Genomic DNA, 22,952 nt, shown 5'->3' on the forward strand with positions numbered 1-22,952 from the left:
AGAATAGAATAGAATAGAATAGAATAGAATAGAATAGAATAGAATAGAATAGAATATTGATTAATGAAACGTGATATTAGTCAGAAATAAACACCATTTATTTATCCAACTGTATATCACATAATAATAATAAGAAGAAGACAACGAAAAAGAAGAATGTGTGTTAGGCCTATAAAAAATTAAATAATGTACTTTTTGGTATATATTCTTATTATTATGTACATTTGTGTTTTTGTACATTGTTGACTAATACAACAATGTTTTCATATGTTATTATCTTTACTGTTATATTGTGTTACAATTATATAATGTTTGTTACTGGCTTATGTTAAATTATTCTTATTTTCCATAAAAGCAGAGGGTAAATATTTATTAAAATCTTGGCATTATTAGCCTTATAGGATGTCAATTGCATAAAAAAACATCATTAACCAGACTAAAATCAACACATTACTGCTTTTAAATTGAAAAGTAAATTAAGACCTTTTTATTTCAATGTGATGGAAAAATAATAACCCATTTGGGCCCATTTGAACAGCCTCTTCTTCCTCTGACCTTTGACCTTGGACTTTTTTGTAGAATTAAAAAAAAAATTAATAACACCAATGAAGAGATAAAAGAACAAACTTCATTATTATTTTATTGTTATTTTAATATTTATTTTAATAATTAACTTTGTTTTGCTTTGCAGTAATGCATACCATAGGAAAAACAAAACAAAAAGTAAAACAATAATTGTGTAGAAATGTGTAAAATGATGTAGAGTCAAACATTTAATATTATTTCATAAAATTATAGAAGGATGCCTTTTATACAGGGTTTCTGTTACATTTTAAAATGTTTTGAATGACCTAATGTCAGTGGACATGATTGTCACCATATTTGGAGAATGATTGTATCATATCTAAACATTATGTAGTTTATAACAGCATGAACAATAAAATCTTAATTGAGAAAATGACGGAAAGTCAAGACAGCACATACTGTAGAAAGTAAGGCATTTCAGAACACGTGTAACGATCCAGACGTGACTTCATTCACCTATTTAGAGCACGTCTGAAGGCTCTGACTAATGTACTCAAAGTGAACAACACCGTGATCACAATTCAGTGACATCTATCCCCTTTCAAGTAACTGACAGTTGGTCAACCAGTCAGCTGACCGGCAACAGCTAAAGAGGGGTGGAACTCGACAGGGTCTCAGTCAGAGAACAGATCTAAGTTTACAGAGACTGAGACAGAAGTGGGGACAAGGGACCGTCTGGGACGCCTTGCTTTCCAGTTCTGACTATTTGTAAAAGTTGTTTTTATTTTTCTCTGGAGTTGCTGGCTTAATTTGATAAAACTATGAATGTTCAAAAGTGTGCCAGGTGTGGGTTTGTGGTGTACCCAGCGGAGAAGATCAATCTTATTGGTCAGGTAAGTATTTACAGCATATGTCTCAAAGATCTTACATATTAACATAATAGTACATAGATAATCATAAAGCGTCAATGTATTTTTCGGTTAAGTCTAACCATGTTTTCTATGATGTAAGAAATACGGATTTCAGGAGAAGGAATTGGATTCAGTTATTTTTAAAATGCACATTTTCATTTTCTCACTGTATTACTGTATATGTGTCTATTTTCTTCTGTCAGAATTGGCACAAAGCATGTTTTCACTGTGAGGTCTGTAAAATGGTTCTTACTCCCAATAATTTTGTCAGCCATCAGAAAAGGCCATACTGTCAAGTGTAAGTTTTTTAAGAGTCATTTTTTGCTTGAATATAATTTTTTGTAACAATTAAAGCTAATAATGTTTTAATAAATCAGCATTATTTTCTATTGCTGTCCTTATATCTCTCTGATTTACAACATTATTTTCTATTGCTTCATGACTTGAGGTGTAATTTGTACTGCATAGTTTGACCATTAAATGCGTTAAAAATTCAATTATTTCTCTTATATCTAATAGGCATAATCCAAAGAACAACACTTTCACAAGTGTTTATGAGACCCCTGTCAACATCAATGCCAAGAAGCAATCTGAAGCAGCCAGTGAGGTGAGGTTTTCTTTACGTCACAGACTTACAGTACATCTGACAAATTCCTATAGTATATGAACTAAGATTTTTTTTTTTTTGTAGCTGAGGCTATAAAAAACAATACCTGTATAAAAATTCAAGTCATATTTTGGTTTTCTGTAACATTATTTGATGTAGTATTTACAGGTGTGAAGTTTCTTAGGTAATGCTTTTAATCTGAAGTGTTTTCATATAGAATATAATGAATATTAAGTAAGGCGTAATGTACAGTCTGCTGATCATTACTGGAAAATAAACTCCTCCAGGGTAACTTATGTTGTGATAATGACCAGTTGACTGTACATTACACCACTTTAAGTACATGGCTTCTTACCAAATAAATAAATATATAATATAATAAAATGTTTTTTTATTATTACTTTTTTATAGAATATAATAGATATTGGGTAAAGACATAATATACAGTCAGCTGATCATTACTGGAAAATAAACTCCTTCAAAAAGACTTTTTTTGTGATAATGGCTAGTAGACTGTACATTACACCACTTTAAATAAATTAATGCACAGAATATTAAGATCTGAGTTTAATTTATCTTGTTTGTTTAGTTAGTTCAAAGTACTGTAGTTTATTATATTGTTAGTTTACTCATGGAGACTTTAAAATAGTTTTGTTTAAATATTCTGAGCTCATTAACAAATTTGAAACACAAGTATGCAGAAAATATATTTTTTTATAAATAAATTATAGATGTTTTTTTCTTTAAAAAAATCTTCCAGATTCAAGGAATCTTTGCAGTATGACATTTTTAGGTAGCCTGGTACTAAACTAGTGGTGCTCAGTGTATTTACTGTCTGGAAATTGCTAACTGATTTACAATCAAAAGTATTTAAATAATTGAACATGGGTCATTTTGCTGGTAATACCCCCTATATTATATGAGCTGGGTTAAAGGTCTGTTTTTAGGAGAGCTCAAAGGCTCTGGTGACTCTACAGGTTTGGAATGAGAACCGCATCTCTCCAGTTATTTCTGTGGTGTGACATGATACTCTTCTCTGGCCTTCTTTATGTATTTGCTGTTTAAATTTATACCACATGAACATGGCCCACCTCTCTCCCTATCTTGCTTCCTTTTCCTCTCTCTCCTTCTCTGAATCTCTCTCTGTGGAATCCCAGCTGCCCCTGTCTGTCAGTGGGCTCCAGAGCGGCCTTCATGCAGACTGACAGAATGCTGAAGATCACACTTACATTTCACATGTATAATTTCATTTCTTCCCTGAAAAATTACATGAAGACAGTGTGGAAAAACAGCACTCTATAGCTTCACTGATGTTGCATGTCTCTGAATATGACTTTTTAGAGTATGTGAAATTCCATCATTCTTCATACATCAGGAATTACAGAATCGATCATTACCACATTTATTGTGCTAATAGGAGGCACGCTAACATTTCTCTCCTTATATCTCTCTGGTTTCTAGAATAAATATAGAGAAGAAGGGGAGCGTTTCATGTCCACTTTCCACTATGACATGAGATCAAAAGAAATGGAGCAAGCTCGTAAGGCCAACCAGCTTGCCAGTCAGGTGAGTAGCCAAAGGAAGTAGTACCATAAATCCATTATGTTTAGCTGTGGGCTATTTTTTAACATGTGACCGTTTTTTAATCTTTCTAAACAGCAAGGTTACCAAACTGAATTTGTGGGCCAACAGTCATTTTATTCGGGCAGCGTTACCAGCCAGGAAATTGTACGTGTGACCCAGGCACAGAAGACCATTAGCGACGTGAGTTGTCAGATTCAGACTCAATGGGCAAATGAAAAATGAGGCTCTTGTTTTTTTGCTGCACCTATAATTGGATAAATTATGATGAGGTATTACAACGAGTGGTAATTTGGGCTGCAGGTGGAATATAAACGAGGCCATGAGGCACGTGTGACGCAGTTTACATCTGTTGCTGACACACCTGAGATGTTACATGCCAAGACTGGAGTCTCATTGGCCAGTGATGTAAGGATACATTTCCAAAGTGACCTTTCAGACAGGAATGACATACATGGTTTTAAAAATTCAATAATCTTTATAATTCTTCTGGTATTGTAATCTCTTATAGAAAACTGTGTTATAGTATAGTATTATAGTATATATATATATATGTATATATACATTAAGTATAGTAAATGTAACATTTTATTATATTTTTTTATAACATAACATTATAGTAATAAGCTCCATAAACTTTAGTGTAAAGGCTGAACTTATAAATATCACACTTCCTCAAGATTTTGTGGCTAATTTTCTCTAAAACTTCATACAGTGGCCACTGAAGCTAAATATGGAAGCCATGCCTCCTCTTTTTTATTTCAAAATTGCCTAAAATATCCAGGTTTTTGGCTTTGTTTTCCTATTTTTTTCACCCTTGCTGAAGGTAATGACTGAAAAGTAGTTTGACCAGTAGTGCGCAAGCAAGCAGTCTTGACCAAAAGCCAATTCCCGGACATTTTAGCCAATTATAAATTCCCAGCTAGGACTGTCCAGGACATATAGTCACACAGTCATCTGGAGGCCTTCCTCTTACACCTGTTTATGTGATTAGTCATTGCACACATTTGTTTCTTATCTGTGATGTTAAATGTTGATTCAAAGGTGAAATACACAGAAGAATACGAGCAGTCTAAAGGAAAGGGAAGTTTCCCAGCTATGATCACGCCAGGATATGAAATGGCAAAGAAAGCCAATACACTGGCTAGCAATGTAAGTAAAGTTTAGGTTGCAAAATGTTCAGTTTCTTTCTCAAAAAGTTGAATATTCCTTTCTTTTTTATTCAGGTGGAGTATAAAAAAGGCCACGAAGAACGAGTGTCAAAATACACCACTGTGATGGATACTCCTGATGTACTTTTAGCTAAAAATCAAGGGAAGATTGCCAGTGATGTAAGTGAATAGAATCTTTAAAAAAAATTTGTGTCCTAATAATATCCATATGTCTTAATTTGGCATCTTCTTCTATAAAAACAGTATGTCTACGCTGAGGAATATGAACAGCAGAGGGGCAAAGGCAGTTTTCCTGCCCACTTCACTCCCGGATATCAGGTGGCTAAAAAAGCAGGCGAGATGGCCAGCAAAGTAAGTGTCCAAATATATAAATTACATCTGAATGTCAGATGCATGTGCATGCCAGTTGTATACTAGTGTTGTTTTTGTTACAGGTGAAATATCAACAGAAATACGAGCAGGAGATTAAGGGCAAGGCCAGCACTGATGCTGGTTCTGCAGAGTTTGCTTTGGCCAAAGAGAATGCAGAGCACTTCAGTCAGGTGACACAGTGTTCTTTTGCGCATTCAATGCACATTCAATATATCCTCACATATGTTTATTCTGAATGTCTCTAATTCCTTTAGCATGCCTATACTGAGGAATATGAACAGCAAAAGGGCAAGGGCAGCTTTCCTGCTATGATTACCCCTGGATATAAGATGGCCAAGAAAGCCCATGACATAGCCAGTGATGTGAGTATCAGCACATCCTCACTGCTGAAGTTGTCCGTCATTTTCATTTTTTTTACTTTTCACCTTTAACAGTAGGAATTACACCAGTTCTGTCCCAGTCAGGGTTCAGGGTTATTATAGTTAACTAAAACTTAAACTAAAACCATAAAACATTTTTGTTAATTGAAATACAATAAATGTTAACTGAAATAAAATATACAAAACTTAACAGCTAATTAACAAGGCAACATTTCCATTTTCGTTTTTGTTTAACTTGATGTACTAAAATAAAATAAAAAATTGAAATAAAAATTCATAATAAAAATACATAAACATTTATAGACCACAAAAATGGATAAAAATTGGAAAACACTAAACAAAATGACTAAACTTTTAATTAAATTGAACATGAAAGCAGAAACTATAAAAATAAAATGATATATATATATATATATATATATATATATATATATATATATATATATAAAATACTAAAGTACTAAAAATTTAACTAAAATTAAAATGAAAACTAAACATAGAGAAATACAAGCTAATTCAAAATATAAATAAAAACTATAATAGTACAGAAATAATACCAAAATAATCCCAGTTAATGTTTTCTCACCTTGGCCTGTCATCACTAAGTGGAATATGTACATTTTCTCCAATGAATCCCACCAAGAATCCAATGTTGTCACTCGAGAGGCATCAAAAGGACTTATTTAGAAACACTGACTGTCTAAATGACTGATTGTGTATGTTCTCTCATGTCACAGGAATTCATCCTGACAGATCAGGCATCCTAGATTGAACTCTTTCTGGTATTGTTGTGTTTAAACACCTTTCTCATCCCCCTCTCTCCATGTTTAACCTGCAGCTGAAATATAAGAAGGATTTGAACAAGATGAAGGGATCTTCTGCATACCACACTCTGAACACTGACGACAACTTGACTCTGAAGTGTGCAAGCAAAATCAACAAGCTTGTGAGCGAGGTGAGCGATTTATGCCCTTGGTCCACTGCCTACATCAGGTGCAGAAGAACAGATGGATGGCATATTCGCTTTTGTCTGTTAATTATATTTAGAAACAGCATTGATTAGTTAGTTGAAGATTTGTAACTTGGCTTACTGAGTGCATTTTGGGATGCACACGTGCAAAAACAGAAAGAGAGGATCAGTGAACTCATCTGTCATCGGCTCAGTCAGACATAACGTCTCCACACCTGCATTCTCCACATCCCATGAGCCTAGCCACCCACAGACATGAACAAAGACAACACACAAGCCCAGGGGCCACATCATCATTCTATTTTCACCCTCTTACATGCCACAGTGTATACCTGATGATGCCATAAACTCTACCACATCCTCATCCTACCCTGATTTACAAGCAAATGCCAAAAGGGCACATGGTTTTCTGTATGCAATGCATGAAGTTCACCACAAATGATAGAGGCTTAAAATTCCACAAATCCATTGCCTACATAACACAGACATCCTCCTGTTATACAGGTTGAATACAAGAAGGACTTTGAGACCACCAAAGGCCACAGCATCAACTACTGCGAGACGCCACAGTTCAAGAATGTGTCAAAGATCGCCAAGTATACCAGTGATGTGAGCTCCTCATCAGTGATATGACTGCTATATACAAAGAATGACAGCATATTCTATATTTAATGTGTTACTGTGCTGTGTGCAGTCATATGCAAGCTCATTCACTCTGTTTGTGATTGCAGAATAAATACAAGGAGAATTACACCAATCACATGAAGGGGCACTATGAGGGTGGTGGCATCGATAAGAAGACCATGCATGCCATGAACGTCAGAAAGCTTGCCAGTGATGTAAGATGAAAGCCATTTTCTGAACATATTATCTCTCATATGTAGTTTTGTTGCTCATATTTGTAGTTTTGTTGCTCATATTAAGTTTGTATAAATTCATACGGTAATAGAATTAGTAAAAGTAAACTACAAAGCATTTGTCCAATTTTGAAATAAGAAACTGTTGTAGTAAATAATTAAATACTAAGATATTTTAGATATGTTACTCAATTATATATATGTATACATAGGGTGTTTACATACTCTCTAATACCATTTGATTTCAGATTGCCTACAAATCAGAATATGAGCAGGAGAAGCATGTTCAGAGTGAGTATAACTATCCAGCCACCATCACTCCATCCTATCAGTCACAGAAGAAACTGGAGCCGCTCAAAGATGTAAGTCTATCATTCTTTATGAAGCTATAAACTTAAACTTCATGTACTGGCTATTCTGCTTAGAACTTGTCTATCAGTAATTGTGCCATCCTGACAGCTTGTAAAGTGCTGCCTCAGCCTTAAAAATGAGTTTCAAGCTTGTAAACATGCAAGCTAAACTAAATGGATGTCTTTTTTTCTCCCACACAGAAAAACTACAGACAGCATATCGACAAGCTGAAATTCAGCCAGGTTACAGACACTCCTGAAATTGTGCAAGCCAGAATCAATGCCCATCAGCTCAGCGATGTAAGCATAATTTGTCCTTGTCAATGAGTGTTTAAGTGAATTTAATGTAATATATCTAAGCCTCACATATAACCTCTCATTCAACTGAACTATAAAGCCAACTATGAGAAGACAAAGACCCAGTACACATTATCTCAAGATACACCAGAACTTAAAATGGCCAAAGCCAATGCAGAGCTCGCCAGTGATGTAAGCCTATACTCACATTCCAGAGCCTTGCCACATGTTTGTCATCATTATATACTGTATAGTTCAAGGGTGTTGAATGTGTTGTTAAGTTTTGTCTTCCTGCACGTTCACAGATCAAATACAAAGAGAACTGGGAGAAGAACAAATCCAAAGCATGTGATATCGGCCTGGACACACTGACACTCAAAGCTGCCAAAGCCTCTCGAGACCTGGCTAGTGATGTAAGAATCAAATGTTCAATGTTTAAATGTAAACGTCACTAAAATTTGTTTCCTTGGGTTGATTTGATTTATTGGGCTGTACAGATCAAGTATAAGGAAGCATATGCAAAGAACAAAGACAAAGCCATTGGAATGGATGTGAGTGACTCCAAAACAATGCACTCCCTTCAGGTGGCCAAGCTTAGCAGTGAGGTAAGCCTGAGGACCCAAAGTCAGGTTGAGTTAAGAAAGTATATTTTCCAATTATTATGAGTGTGCAATCTCAGATTCTTCAGGCTAAACAAATAATACAATCACATTTCTTTGCTATAGGTCGCTTATAAAAAGGATTCTAAGGAGACTCAATCCAAGTGCCACCTGCCTCTAGACATGGTGAATCTGAGTCATGCTAAGAAGGCTCAGGCCCTGGCCAGTGATTTGGACTACAGGAAGAAGTTACACGATTATACCGTCCTGCCTGATGACATGAAAGTCCAGCAAGCTAAGAAAGCCTACCAACTGCAGAGTGATGTAAGAAGAAGAAAGCATGTCTATTTGCAAGACCTGAGCAGAATGATATGCTTTATGCATGCTTTATGGATATTTGATTTGGCTTTTTTAGAACCAATACCGATCAGACCTGACCTGGATGAAAGGAGTCGGATGGGAGGCTGATGGTTGCCTGGATGTAGAACAAGCTAAGAAAGCAAGAGAACTAGTCAGTGAGGTTGGTCATTACAAAATTTTGATTCCCTACTGATTAGACTTGCATATCTGGTCACCAGCATTTTCATAGGCTTCTTAACTAGCTTTACGACCAAGAGTTCTTTGGTCTTCACCAGGAAGACAATGCTGGACTTCACACGTTTACTCTAACTGTGCATTTTCCACCTCTTTACAGAAAAAGTACCGCCAGAAGGTGGACAGTGTGAAATTCACACAAGTGGCAGACACTCCTTCCATCATACATGCTAAGAAGAGCCAGGAGCTGCAGAGTGGGGTAAGATACGATCCATCCGATTGTATATTTCTCTCCTCAGTGGATATTTCTGGGATTAATTGGCCTTTTCTTGTACTCAGCTGGCATACAAAGCGGGGACTGAACAGACAATGCACCAGTACACTATAAGCAAAGATGAGCCTCTCTTCAAGCAAGCCAAAGCTAATGCAGAGCTTCTCAGTGAGGTATGAATTGAATCACTTGAAACTGTTGCTTATGTTGCACCACTAACCTACACATAAACTAACAACCCACCGCTTGTTTTTAATCAACACTTTAAACTGGTGATTTTCAGAAATCATATAAGAGTAGTTGGGAGGAGCAGAGGGAGAAGGGTTTTGAACTAGGTTTGGACTCACTTTCAATTCTCGCCGCCAAAACAACAAGAGATCTCGCCAGTGATGTGAGTGACCAAACACTCTACTGATGCACATGACTCACAAATAGACACTCAAGGAAAACTCAGGTATTGTGACTAATAATCTAATGTAACTTTCCTGAAATTCCATATATTTAGGTGAAGTACAAGCAAGAATATGAGATGACAAAAGGGAAGATGATTGGCGTGAAGACTGTTTCAGATGATTCTCAGATGGCCCATTCAACCAAGGCTACCAAACTCCAGAGTGACCTCAATTACAAGAAAGAGTACGAGGACACCAAGACCAAATACAGTGCCTCACTTGATATGATGACCCTCACCCATGCCAAGAAAGCCCAGGAACTGGCCACTGAGAAAAATTACAAAACCTTCTTACACGAGTACACCATCTTGCCCACTGATATGAAGGTGGAATGGGCCAAAAAGGCTTACGGCCTACAGAGTGATGTAAGTGTTATCCCAGCATTAAATTGCATGATTGGCTTGTAAAGCCAAAACAGACACAAACATGCATACGGTTTGGAATTATGCATCAAAACTTTGTTTTCTTCACAGAAAAAGTATCGCTCTGACCTGAACTGGATGAAAGGGGTGGGATGGGAAACCACCGGATCCCTTGATATACAGCAGGCCCGAAAAGCTACAGATTTAGCCAGCGAGGTACAGATCGACCTGAACATGACCAACCATACCCACTTAATGTCATAGTTTTTCATCTAACAAGTTCTAAAATCAACTAACTTCACATCACCAGTTTTCTAGGTCATCAGCAGGACCCTCTGAAAATGTACTTAACCACTAGAAGAGCAGTTATATCATGCTTGCATAGCAAATAGCTTAAGCTTATATTTAGCGGGGGAAGGAATAGGAAAGAACTATTTCCTCAGTTCATCAGTACCTTGTGTATAGTTTATTAAGAACCCTTGTCTCAGCAAACATCAGAAAACTATTTTAAAAAATACAATTTTCAACTAATAATCATTTTAAGGTTAATCTGACATTCCTTGCTAAAAGAATATAAGCACATGTTTTGTTATTTAATATATGTATTAATTTACTAAATAATTTTTTGTATAAATGTAAACTTGGAGATGAACAGAATGTTTTAAATAAATAAAAAAAAAAATTAAAACAGAGACACTGTATGACATCAAGTGCTGCTTTTAGGATAGAAGCCATGATTATTATTAGATGCACTTCACTTTGAGTATAGATGTTAAACTCAGCTAAAATAGAGAAGACCATGCCTGGGGTTAGCATTTCAATTACACATCTGTTTAAAGGTATTGTGAAATGATTGAACCATATCGTCCTTGAAATGAAAGACCTTGGGGGCCGTACACCCAAGAGATAGTAAATTCAAAACACACTCCACATCTCCCAGCACTGTGAGTTGGTATAAATCTTTGCCATGTGTTGTGTTTGTTCCAGAAAAAATACAGACAGGATGTAAGTGCTCTGAAGTTTACCAGCGTGGAGGATACACCAGAGATGGTCCAGGCCAAAATCAGTAGCAAACTGGTTCTTGATGTATGTCTTCATTTTATACATGCATAAATTATTCTTTCTATGAATCTATGCATTGATTTTGATGACAGCTGGTAAAAGAGATCGGAATTTCTTCATGTATGTGATTGTGAACGTGAGATATTTTCATGTTGACAGAGATTATACAGAGAGAAAGGAGAGAATGAAATGCACAAGTACACACTCATTGGAAATATTCCAGAGCATGTGCAGGCTAAAATCAATGCCATGAACCTCAGTGAGGTGAGAATCCATTCCAAACACCGCTGTTGCTATTTCAGAAACTATTAAACACATGCACAAACAATTGAATTTCCACATTAAACTGCTAAAAGTGGAATTCTTTTCTATATAGTCACACTACAAAGAGTCCTGGAGAAAGATCAGAGATGGTGGCTACAAGTTACGCTTGGATGCTATTCCATTCCAAGCAGCCAAATCTTCTGCAGAAATCCTCAGTGATGTGAGTATTTGTACACAATAGATGAACTACAGTTTATTTTGGTTATCTGTCTAACCGTATAAATGTTTGCCTCCAGCAAAAATACAAGGCACAGTTTGAGAAGACAAAAGGGAAGATGATTGGGCTAAAGGGACTAAAGGATGACATAAACATTGCTCACTCTGTGCATGCCACAGATATACAGAGTGATGTGAGTATTCCAGAAGATTGAGCAAGGCTACAGCATTTGGAGTACCACAAATATGAGTTTGAGATGTCATGCACAAGTGATTGATCAGCTTTCTATTTCCTTAGCTCAAATACAAAAAGGACTCTTCTAAGGTGCACTCTCAGTTCCATCTACCAATGGATATGTTGGATGTGCTCCATGCTAAGAAGGCTCAGTCTCTAGTCAGCGATCAGGACTATAGACTTACATTGCACAAGTATACAACACTGCCTGATGACCTTAAAGTGCAGGCTGCCAAGAGAGCATATGAACTGCAGAGTGAGGTAATGGCTTATTTAATACTTGCACTACTATTGCTAATACTCATTGTTCACAGAATGCCTCTTGAAAGTTGAATTCTCTTGAACATATTTTATTTATGCAACAGAAAATCTACCGCTCTGATCTTAACTACCTTCGTGGTGCGGCCTGGATTGCTACCGGTGCCCTACAGATCGAGGGATCCAAACGAGCCACAGATCTAATTAGCGAGGTATAAATCTAAATATTAACACGTTGATCCAGCATTTTCATCTGCATAACTGTTCAAAAGTTTGGGTTAAGTAAGATATAAAAAAAAAAAAAAAAAAAAAAAAAACACAGTAAAGACTTTTACATTGTTGCAAAACATTTCTATTTCAAATAAATGCAGTTCTTTTGAAGACTGAAAGAAAATGTATCAAGGTTTTCACAAACATATCATGTAGCACAACTGTTTTTGACATTGATAATAATAAGAAATGTTTCCTAAGCACCCGGAGCACATTCAAATTATTTCTAAAGTATCATGTGACACTGAAGACCATGAGTAATGGCTGCAGAAATTTCAGCATTGCCATCACCAGAGTAAATTACATTTCAAAATATTAAAATAGAAAACAGTTATATTAATTTGCAATAATATTTCACAATATTCCAGTTTTAGTACTTTTGATAAAATAAATGCAGCCTTGGTGAGCATAAGAGACTTCTTTCAAAAGCTTAAAAAATCTTACAGCCTCCAAACTTTTGAATGTTAGTGTGTATTTTAAATTTGAATTATATATGTACTGTATTTATTATACTGTACTGTATGTTTCTTTTGCCTAACAGAAAAAGTATCGCCAGCAGCCCTACTCATTCAAACACACATCCGTCACGGATTCTCCAGATATTGTGCATGCTAAGACCAGTAACAAGATCACTAATGAGGTAGGAGAACATTCCCAATATTGTTTCTGTTTTTTGTGATTTCCAGTGAACAGGGATTATAATCTCTTGTGGTCTGATGTTATTTAGCGCTTGTACAAAGAAAAGGGAGAGAATTTCAGGCACAACTACACCATTACTGCCGAGAGACCTGAAATCACCCAGGCCAAGATTAACGCTGCTAACTTCAGTGATGTAAGATGAGCCTTCCAAGTCTATTTTAGCGTTAATGGATATTGCTACATCATAAAAAATCCCCTATTTTAAACCTGATAGCTCATTTCAAATATATTCTAAAGAAGAAGCTATTAAAATGAACCTACATGCAAGACGGTAGAGAAAAAAAGTTTAAACATTATCTATTTTGTTTCAGGTTAAATACAAGGAGTCATGGCATACACTAAGAGCTCAGGGTTATAAACTCACCATGAAGGATATCCCCTTCCAGGCTGCCAAAGCCTCCACCAGCATTGCTAGTGATGTAAGAATACCCTCTCTAAATTTACACACATAAGCATCTATGGTCAAAAAGAGCTGTGATAAATTCATGCATTTATATACATAAGCAATCATGCTGCTAACTTTGTGGTGACCAACAGTCCTACATCCAGTTCACATGTTCACCTCCCCTGCCCTGGTAGGTCCAGTACAAGCACAACCATGTATTGGATAAAGGCAAGCACATCGGAGCTCGCAGTGTTCATGAAGATTCGCATTTAATGCACTGCTTAGAGATGGGCCGTCTGCAGAGTGACCAGCATTATCGCAAAGATGCTGTGTCTGTTAGTGGCCAGTACCAGCTGCCTCTAGACATGGTGAACCTGGTTCATGCCAAGAAAGCCCAGGCTTTAGCCAGCGACCAGGATTACAAGACTCACATACACTCTTACACAGTCCTACCTGATGATATAAAGGTGCAATGGGCCAAAAAGGCATATGACCTGCAGAGCCAGGTGAGAAAGACTATGAAAGATTAACAAGATGGTTGATCTTAATACTGAGTTTTGGTTTCGTAACATAGAAGAGCGATAAGCCAAAAATGGTAATCTTGTCTTTATCTTTCAAAGAATGTGTACAAATCAGATCTGAACTTCATGAAGGGAGTGGCCTGGGACTCAGTAGGTGCACCCCAGCTGGAGTCTGCAAAGAAAGCTGGAGAGCTCATTAGTGATGTAAGTCACACCTCCTGTAAATTCAACATGAAATCAAAATTGAGTCTGTTTACATACACAGTTATAACTGATGTCAGCATAAAAGTGAAGTTGGTTGATTTTTGGTTAATTCCAGAATAATGTGCATGAACCATTCACAATATAGGCCAGACAACACACAGGCTGTTGGATAATGTTAACAAAAAGCAGAATTACTATTTAGCTATTTTAGATCTGGATCCAATCTGTAATTGAATGCCCTTTTTTTACATTCCAAGTAATTACCAATGGATAACATACTTTTTTCTTTTAAATACCATGTTTCACTCATATTAGTAAAGTAAACACTGTGTGGTTTCATGTTTATAGTCGTAATTCTTCTAGCATGCTGTAATAAAATCATACCACATAAAGCCATGATTAATAACGAATACCTTTTGTAGAAGAAGTATCGTCAACATCCTGACAGTCTGAAGTTCACTCAAGTTGCTGATTCACCTGATATCATCCACGCAAAGAACAGCTACATGCAGTGTAGTGAGGTAAACTTCACTCAGCATTCTTATACCAATGTGTGTTGCCAGTAGCTGTTTTGGGTGATGTGAATAACAAGAGTTTTATCTTGTTTCAGAGGATGTATAAGTCTGGAGACTCTGACTCTATGCACAAGTACACATTACCTCCTGATCATCCTGACTTCATCAGAGCAAAGATCAACGCTCAACAAATTAGCGATGTAAGCCAGCTGTTGATTGGTACTCTTGCAAGATGTATTTAATGTTTTTGAAAGAAGTCTCTTAATAAATCCTTTACTCATAATGGCTACATTTATTTGATCAAAAATACAATAAAAACAGTAATATTTTGAAATATTATTATAATTTAAAATAACTGTTTTCTCTTTCAACATATTTTAAAATATAATTTATTTTTGTGATAGCAAAGCTGCATTTTCAGAAGCTATTACTCCAGGCTTGTGTCACATGATCCTTCAGAAATCCAAAACATATTATGAAGTAAAAACTATTAGACTGCTTTTTGAAGGATCTGGCACTGAAGACTGGAGTAATGGGTGCTGAAAATTGCCAATAAATTACATTTAAAAATATATTAAAATACAAAACAGCTTTTTAATATTTTTAAGAGATTTCTTTCAAAAACATAAAAAAACCATTAAAGATTCCAAACTTTTGTATGGTAGTGTACATACTTTAACATTGTCTATGTCCTTTTTTTTTGCTTTTTGCAGAAAGTGTATAAAAAATCAGGTGAACAGGTAATGTCTGCAGGTTACGACCTCAGGTTAGATGCCATTCCCTTCCAGACAGCCAAGGCCTCTCGAGAAATTGCTAGTGATGTAAGTCAAAATCAAAATGTTTATTTGCTAAACTGTGAACTATTTTCTTAAGTAAAACCCAGCTTTAGAACTGTAATTTAATATATGTTGTACCGTTCCTCAGTTCCGCTACAAGGAGGAATTTGTCAAAGGCAAAGGCCAGCAGGTGGGCCTCCTCAGCGTTGAGGATGACCCCAAGATCAGACACTCACTGGCTATAGGGAAGCTCCAGAGTGACAACGAGTACAAGAAGCAGTTCCAGGAGACACGCTCTCAGTTTAAGATCCATGGCGACCAGCCTGAGTTCCTGCATGCTAAGAAGAGCCAGGCTCAGCTCAGCAACCTCAACTATCGCCAACGTCTTCATGATTACACCTGTGATCCTAATCAGCTCAACGTCAAACACGCTAAACAAGCCTACCAGCTGCAAAGTGATGTGAGAAATGGTTTTGGGATTATTTAATGATTTATGACGAAATGTAATGATGGCGTTGTATGCTTATGTCTCTGATAAAATGAGTGGCAAATACTTTTCCATTTGCATGTGAAAATATGACATTGCAGTGACTTGGTGACACTTGGTGGCATACACCCAAAAAAGGAATTGTTTGCTTGTTGTTACTTATTGTTTTCCTGATGTATCATGGTTTAATGGTCCTGACCTCTGTGGTCGCAGGTGAACTACAAATCCGATTTGAACTGGATTAAAGGTGTGGGCTGGACCCCACCGGGCTCTCTTAAGGCAGAAATGGCCCGCCGTGCAGCAGAACTGGGCCTTGCTGAAGGAGTAACCACTGACGAAGCTATCGCCAAGTATCAGCAGCTAATGGTGAGACACAACTCTGCATCACAGTCTTATACAGTAGCTAAATATATGTAAATATGACTTATTTGCTCTGTTCTATAACCTAATTAGCTGCCTTGTTAGCCTACAGATAGCATACTAACCATCATGGAACATAAGTGAGCGGTTTGGAATGCTCTACTTTGGCAGCAGCTCCACAAGTTACACAAATAGCACTGTTGATGTGACTCACAACTGATTTCAGTAGAGTTTGGTGTTGGCATGTAGCTAAACTAACAGGACAATACTCTGATAATAATAATCATAAAAACACACAAATACTGGATATACTGTACATTACGTTTAATTAAACTGATCACATTTTTTATTGATTCTTTTAGTATTGAATGAAATTTAAAGGGATACTCCACCCCAAAATGCCCCCATGTCGTTCAAAACCCGTAAAAGCTCTGTTCATCTTTGGAACACAATTTACGATATTTTGGATGCAAACCTGGAGGCTTGAGACTGTCTCATAGACTCCCAAATAAATAACAGTGTCAAGGTCCATAAAATGTATGAATGTATGAGGTAAGTGATTAATGAAAAAAAAAAAAACATTTTGGGGTGGAGTATCCCTTTAAAGTCACAATGATCTTTTGTTTAATTATAACATTTTCATTATGAGGTTAAAAAGGTTAAAAATGAACCATACATGGATTAGTTTATTCACTATATGATCTATAACCAGGTCATTTTAGTATTATTTGTATACTATAATTTTATAGTAAAAACGTTAGTGTTATATATTTTGATTTAGTTTTAAATTTTATATTTTCAGTTTTCATTTTAATGTTAGAAAAAAAATATAGTAATTGTGTTATGTGTTTGTAATTTTTCTTTCTTTTTTTTTAAACATTATTATTTAGGTTGAACTACGCTTCACACCAACTTTAAAAGTTTCTTTTTAAATGTAATTTCTCTTACCTCATTAATCATTTTTTATTTTTATTTTTTCACTGATCTTGTCAGTGTTTTATGGGATTGCCTTTTCCTTTAAGAACATCGCATGTAGTCTCAGAATTTGGCTAAAACAAGGTATCTTATAAGGCATGTTAAATTGGCTGTGTCCTTCAAGTCAGGACTGTGCCTTCAAATGAGGCTTCAGTATGCAGCGCACTAGGTTTTGGAACAGAGCAATTGTCATACTTTTGACATTTTCACCACATTACCCAATTGCCTATATTTTCTCTCCCCCATAATGCATTTCATAATTTTCTTCTGTTTCAGATGCTCCAGAGACAGCAGGAGTTCCAAGAGCAAGAGCAATCCAACACTGAGCAGACGGAGACAACAAAGGAGTTCCAGCAGCCAGGAGTCAATCCTGATGCAATGGAGATCCTCCATGTCAAGAGGAAGAAGACAATTCACACCACATTCAAGCAGGCCAAGACCACAAAATCCATCACGTCACAGTCTGTTGCTTCCCACTCAACCACAAGTCAGTCTATCACCAACCAGTCCACCAAGAAACAATCCATTATGGGCCAGTCTCATGCTGATGAATCCACCGCAAGACAGATGAGTGAAAACCGGGCCATCACAGATCAAGCTGCTGCGAAGTCAGGAACAATGTAATCTGCCATTTCTGTCTTTCTTTCTATTGTTTTTTAAATTTAATTTATGAACATCATGTAGATCCTGGTGTTCTTTGACTGTGTTTTCGATTGATGCATGAATGAAGGATATTTAGATGAAAGACTTGTGTGAAAAATGAATGTTGAAGAAGGTTATAAGTGAAAAGTGAACATGAAGATGGTTAAAGTAAGTTCAGACAGTAAAGGATGGTTAGTTTTCATTTTATTATGGTTTAATGAATGTGGTTATAGTTACGAGAAGATATCAAAGAAAGCTACAAATATGGACAGAGTAAGTAAAGAATGGGGTGAACATTATTTTCAAGACGTGCTATTTTATTATTACAGTAGATGGAATATTTTTATTTGCTGGAAATATGACAAGCAAGAATCAATTGTAAAATGTCTGATTACATTTATAACATTTCATTTGTCCCTCTGGGGATTCGACAGTTGTCTCTGGTGGTTCTGAAATTGTTTTATTGAAGCTACTGGATATAATGTATGCACATCAAGCTGCACTTTGCGAAAAAGAACCGCAACTCTGCTAGCAGAGTTAAATAGCTGAACTGTAAGTAAATGTGTGAATTATGACAAATAATAATAAAAGTTATTTTATGTCTAGTACTTGAACACTAGAGGGCAGTCACAGACAGTTTTATTGTGTCAAGTCAATAGTTTCTTGTAATAAACTTGTTTGACAGACAGACATAGTTAGATAGATAGATAGATAGATAGATAGATAGATAGATAGATAGATAGATAGATAGATAGATAGATAGGATAGATAGATAGATAGATAGATAGATAGATAGATAGATAGATGGATGGATGGATGGATGGATGGATGGATGGATGGATGGATGACGGTAAAAGCTGTAAAATAACATTATTTCTTCCAGCAGTTTGGAGGAACTGCTCAGCGGGGCCTCACTATTGCTGGAACATAATGAAAATCAGTTTAAAGAAATAAATCATGTTTATTTTCTTGCTTTTTCAATGCAAGTGTTGACCCATAATGCCTAAAGCAGAGGTGCTGAACAACTGTTGTGAAGGAACTGGTGATGGTCGGCCCATAGGGACACTTGCGAAGGCTGATACGAGTTCACAGCTGAGTTCTGAGCACTGGGCTTTTGGAATTGGTTATGGGAATCTAGATGGAAAAACCTTTTCAACAGAAAAAATAAGGTCTCGTTATTTCCATTGCATATTAGCATATAGAATAAAAAGAGTTTTCTGGTTAATGCATGATGCATGTTGCAGTGATCATTTTTATACAGTATATCTAGGTTTTCTAAATACATTTCTAACAGTTATTCTTCAAGTGCGGTAATAAGATAAACACACAGGATGACTAATTATGACAATTTTTTGCAATTAATGCACATTTTGCACACGTATAAAAGCAGGAATGACAATAAAGGTTGCCATTTCTTTAGTCAAAGTTCACTACTGAGGAAAAGTAGAGCCTGACAAAGCTTTGAGTAATGTGACCATTTTTCCTATAGAGACAAAAATGGCCTGTGAGTCAGGGTTTGTGGTCAAAGTAGCAATAAAATCGTCTGTATGTGCAAGCATCATGTCCAGCCTCAGTCCCATAAGCCCCCTTGTCGCCCAAATTTCTTTATGGCTCTCACTGGGCCTTTCAGAGTGAATTTGTTTTGCTTTTGCTGCTTACTACTGTACAAATGCCCAAGTGTGATTAGAATGAGTCAGTACACAGACCTGGACTGAATTCTGTTAATGCAAACCTGATTGAAAAAGGTTGGCATTACCTTGAACAGTTCAAAAAGGCAAATGTGCACTGACGTATCTGGTGTTCCTCTGAAATGAAAGCCTTGATCTGATCAAGTTTAAACAGAAGTTTTATGATCATTCGTGATGGAGATCAATTGCTAAATTCATAACATAACCAGTGCAACCACTTGGCTCTGTTGTTAGTTTGCTTTTGCAAAGAATATTAATGTGCCAAAGATCTTAGGAAACACTGCCCTTTGAGTATAGTTTACACATGTTGTAAATTTTAAGTGTACCTTTTAGCTCATTTTGAAAAGAAAATACTAGACTCTGTGCATTTGCTACAGCCAGTGAGTGTGGCACTAGCAGACACACATAAAATGTGACATGGTGGCCGGTCAGTTCCGTCCAGTTTGACGTGAACCTTGTCCGTTTAAAGAGTGCCACATGGCTTGTATAAAGAAAGCCCGACTTAATGAGTTGTATTCCACTGGAGTATTGGCTTTCATGAGTCGGCCTTTCCACATGGAAAATAAGGAAATTCCTGAGTCTTCTGTGCTGCAGCACAAACTGTCAGAATTAGATCCGTAGATGGAAAAATGAACACATGCTTGCTGCTTTAGAACCGTAATGCAACACCAGTGATATTTACAGAAGGGCTTCAGAACTAATGGGTCGCGACCCAAAAATGGGTCACAGATCTATTCTGATAGAGTTGTGGGGAAAAAACATAGTTAAATATACATAAAGTGCTACTAACCATATAGTGCATAGTTAGGCTAACAAAATAAATAGACACTAATAACAGAGGAGAAACGCTTCCCATCTTTTGTTCATCCAGTCAAATTCTACAATATTTTGCAGTAAATGCATGCAGTGAATTGAACTAGTTCTCCCAAAAATGAAAATTCTCTAATTGTTTACTCACCCTTATGTCGTTCCAAACCTCACGCTGTTCCAAAACCTGTATGAGTTTGTTTCTTCTGTTGAACAGAAAAGGAGATATTTTGAAGAATGTTGGTATCCAAACAATCACTGGTAGCCACTGACTTCCATAGTATGGAAAAAAAAAATACTACGAAAGTCAATGGGTTCTCTATGCTAAACAATTTTGGTGTGGTAAAATGGTAAATCCATTGTCAAAACCACTCATTTACTGTCATGGGAGACATCAAGGACCACAAAGTGATGTAACTAAACTTATACACTTGATCCACCAGCGCTTCCTTTTGTCTGTTAACAAGCTTGGCTCTTCTTTAATGTGCCATGTGTAATACATTACAGATATCCCATTTCTTCTATCTCTCTTTCTCTCACATTTTTTTTTCTGTGGTCTTTGGCAAGAGGGTTAGAATAAATAAGAGAATGGAAGAGCCAGGGATTTGCCTCTGGGTGCCAGGGCAGGGTGACCTAAGTGTGAAAATGAGAACAGGATGCACTAGAACGGTTGCTATGACAGGCCTCTGGGATTCCCAGCAGAGTGAGGTTTTCTTATGAGTTTTTACTGGACATGGTTCCATTGGAAAACCAACCTTTGTAATGGCCGTTAATCATGTGCACAAATAAAACGTGTAACATACTTCACTTTTGCATCATGGTTCCATGGCATGACATTTAAAGCTAATTTGAAGGCTGCCTGTTTTCGCTCCTGCCTCACCGCAATGCCCAAGCTCCCCGTTTGTGACGTGCAGGTTCACAGAACCACTGTGGAATCCTGCAGAGAGGGAAACAGGCATCATGGAGCCATAAAACCAAACAAGTCACATGAACGTTATCAGTTATCGGCCATTTTTCATTGCAAACTTGCTGATAAACCTCATCTTTGGTCTATTAAAGAGACTATTCCTTGCAAAGCAGGAGGTTCATTGAAGTTGCACCAATCCAAGGTAATCCCACTCATTCCCACCACATTGGCTATTGGGGTCACTTCCCCAAATCCCCAAAAAATAGAACCTAATTGCCGAGTTATTTCTCTTGGCTCAAAAACCAGGTCTTTCTTCAATAAATCTACGAGTCGCCCTGGGGTCCAGTTATAGCTTGGTTTGGTGAATTGCATTCTCTCATGAGGTAATAAGAAGCATTAGACTTGGCAGAGAATGCTGTGGAAAACAGATATCCCAAACTGGTAAGTTTTTCCATACTGTGTTCAATGCTATGTACAAGAGTCTACATAAAGTCACGTATAACTTCACCAGCAAACATTAATTAAGTAGGGGATAATGAACTGGAGGGGTTTTTTTTGCGATAATGACATGCTGACTGCACATTTTCCTGCTTATTACATGACTACACACCAAATAAGTTTAATGCATTGACATGAAATATTGAGTTGAGTTAGTCTATCTGTTTATTAAAGCCTCTACTAAGAAAAAAAATAGTCCACTACAATGTACAATTTTGCCAAAATTTTGCAAAATGAGGCTTCAGCTTAAAAGGAAATATCAGAGAGCTGGATGGTGTGAATGACCAATCAGAATCAAGTATTACAGAGAGCCATGTAATAACGGATATTAACATTTAAAGGACATGACTGCAGTTCACCTAAGCTTTAGCTAATGTGATCTTAGCTTATGGGTTATTTTGACAAAAATGTGTCCAAGAATTGTATTTTGTAAATTCTGAGTAATCAACGTAATGCTTCCAGTTGATGTCATTGAGAACACACTTTGTTTTATTACCAAATAATTAACCAGACAGTTTAAAAACCAAATTACTTTGCTAGTGAGCTTTTGACAACCTTTGTTAAATGGCTAGCTTTTATGATCTCCTCACAGTGCAGTAAAACAGACCTCTGCTGTAAATTCATGAAGAATTTGAGATTTAAAATTATCCATAAATTGTATCCTTATTAAAATGATTACCTCACAAATATACTACATGGAATATGAACTCATCTAACCAGATGATTTTATTATGCAGAGTCTAGTGTAATTTGACTCCGCCTTTTGCACTCATGTTTAGTCCATAAAGCAGCTATATTATGTGTTTCAGACATTTCCAAACTTTTTCTGTCATGAATGCTTTCTTTTTGTTCTAAAACAAAGTTTAAGGTTTATTTTGGGAGCAATTCAGAATTCCATCTGTAGAAGTCATCTGTTTTCCTGGACAAATTTATCTAAACTGGA

The 22,952-nt window shown here is 36.5% G+C and overlaps 1 protein-coding gene across 4 annotated transcripts; it reads left to right on the forward strand.

Annotated features, from left to right (window-relative positions):
• The first annotated feature begins 1,190 nt into the window (after positions 1-1,190).
• Positions 1,191-21,411, forward strand: LOC109099651 (nebulin-related anchoring protein). 4 transcript variants are annotated; one of them, XM_042735724.1, is made up of 43 exons: positions 1,192-1,418; positions 1,640-1,734; positions 1,956-2,043; positions 3,505-3,609; positions 3,700-3,807; positions 3,928-4,032; positions 4,669-4,776; positions 4,851-4,955; positions 5,040-5,147; positions 5,231-5,338; positions 5,423-5,530; positions 6,387-6,503; positions 7,023-7,127; positions 7,250-7,357; positions 7,624-7,737; positions 7,927-8,025; positions 8,110-8,214; positions 8,328-8,435; positions 8,520-8,627; positions 8,748-8,945; positions 9,037-9,141; positions 9,316-9,414; positions 9,495-9,599; positions 9,710-9,817; positions 9,932-10,243; positions 10,352-10,456; positions 11,228-11,326; positions 11,462-11,566; positions 11,679-11,786; positions 11,863-11,976; positions 12,081-12,278; positions 12,383-12,487; positions 13,087-13,185; positions 13,273-13,377; positions 13,556-13,663; positions 13,824-14,135; positions 14,250-14,354; positions 14,777-14,875; positions 14,965-15,069; positions 15,583-15,690; positions 15,794-16,105; positions 16,346-16,498; positions 17,744-21,411. In XM_042735724.1, the coding sequence occupies exons 1-43, from the start codon at positions 1,347-1,349 to the stop codon at positions 18,089-18,091; spliced, it is 5,589 nt and encodes a 1,862-aa protein (XP_042591658.1). In that variant the 5' UTR covers positions 1,192-1,346; the 3' UTR covers positions 18,092-21,411. The 4 variants fall into 4 exon arrangements, with proteins under 4 accessions (XP_042591660.1, XP_042591658.1, XP_042591659.1 ...); XM_042735725.1 differs by having other exon boundaries at positions 3,703-3,807; XM_042735726.1 differs by lacking the exons at positions 13,824-14,135; positions 14,250-14,354; positions 14,777-14,875; positions 14,965-15,069; positions 15,583-15,690 and having other exon boundaries at positions 1,191-1,418.
• Positions 21,412-22,952: the final 1,541 nt, after the last annotated feature.

This window comes from Cyprinus carpio, chromosome B12 (assembly GCF_018340385.1).
Source record: "Cyprinus carpio isolate SPL01 chromosome B12, ASM1834038v1, whole genome shotgun sequence".
Classification (NCBI taxonomy): domain Eukaryota; kingdom Metazoa; phylum Chordata; class Actinopteri; order Cypriniformes; family Cyprinidae; genus Cyprinus; species Cyprinus carpio.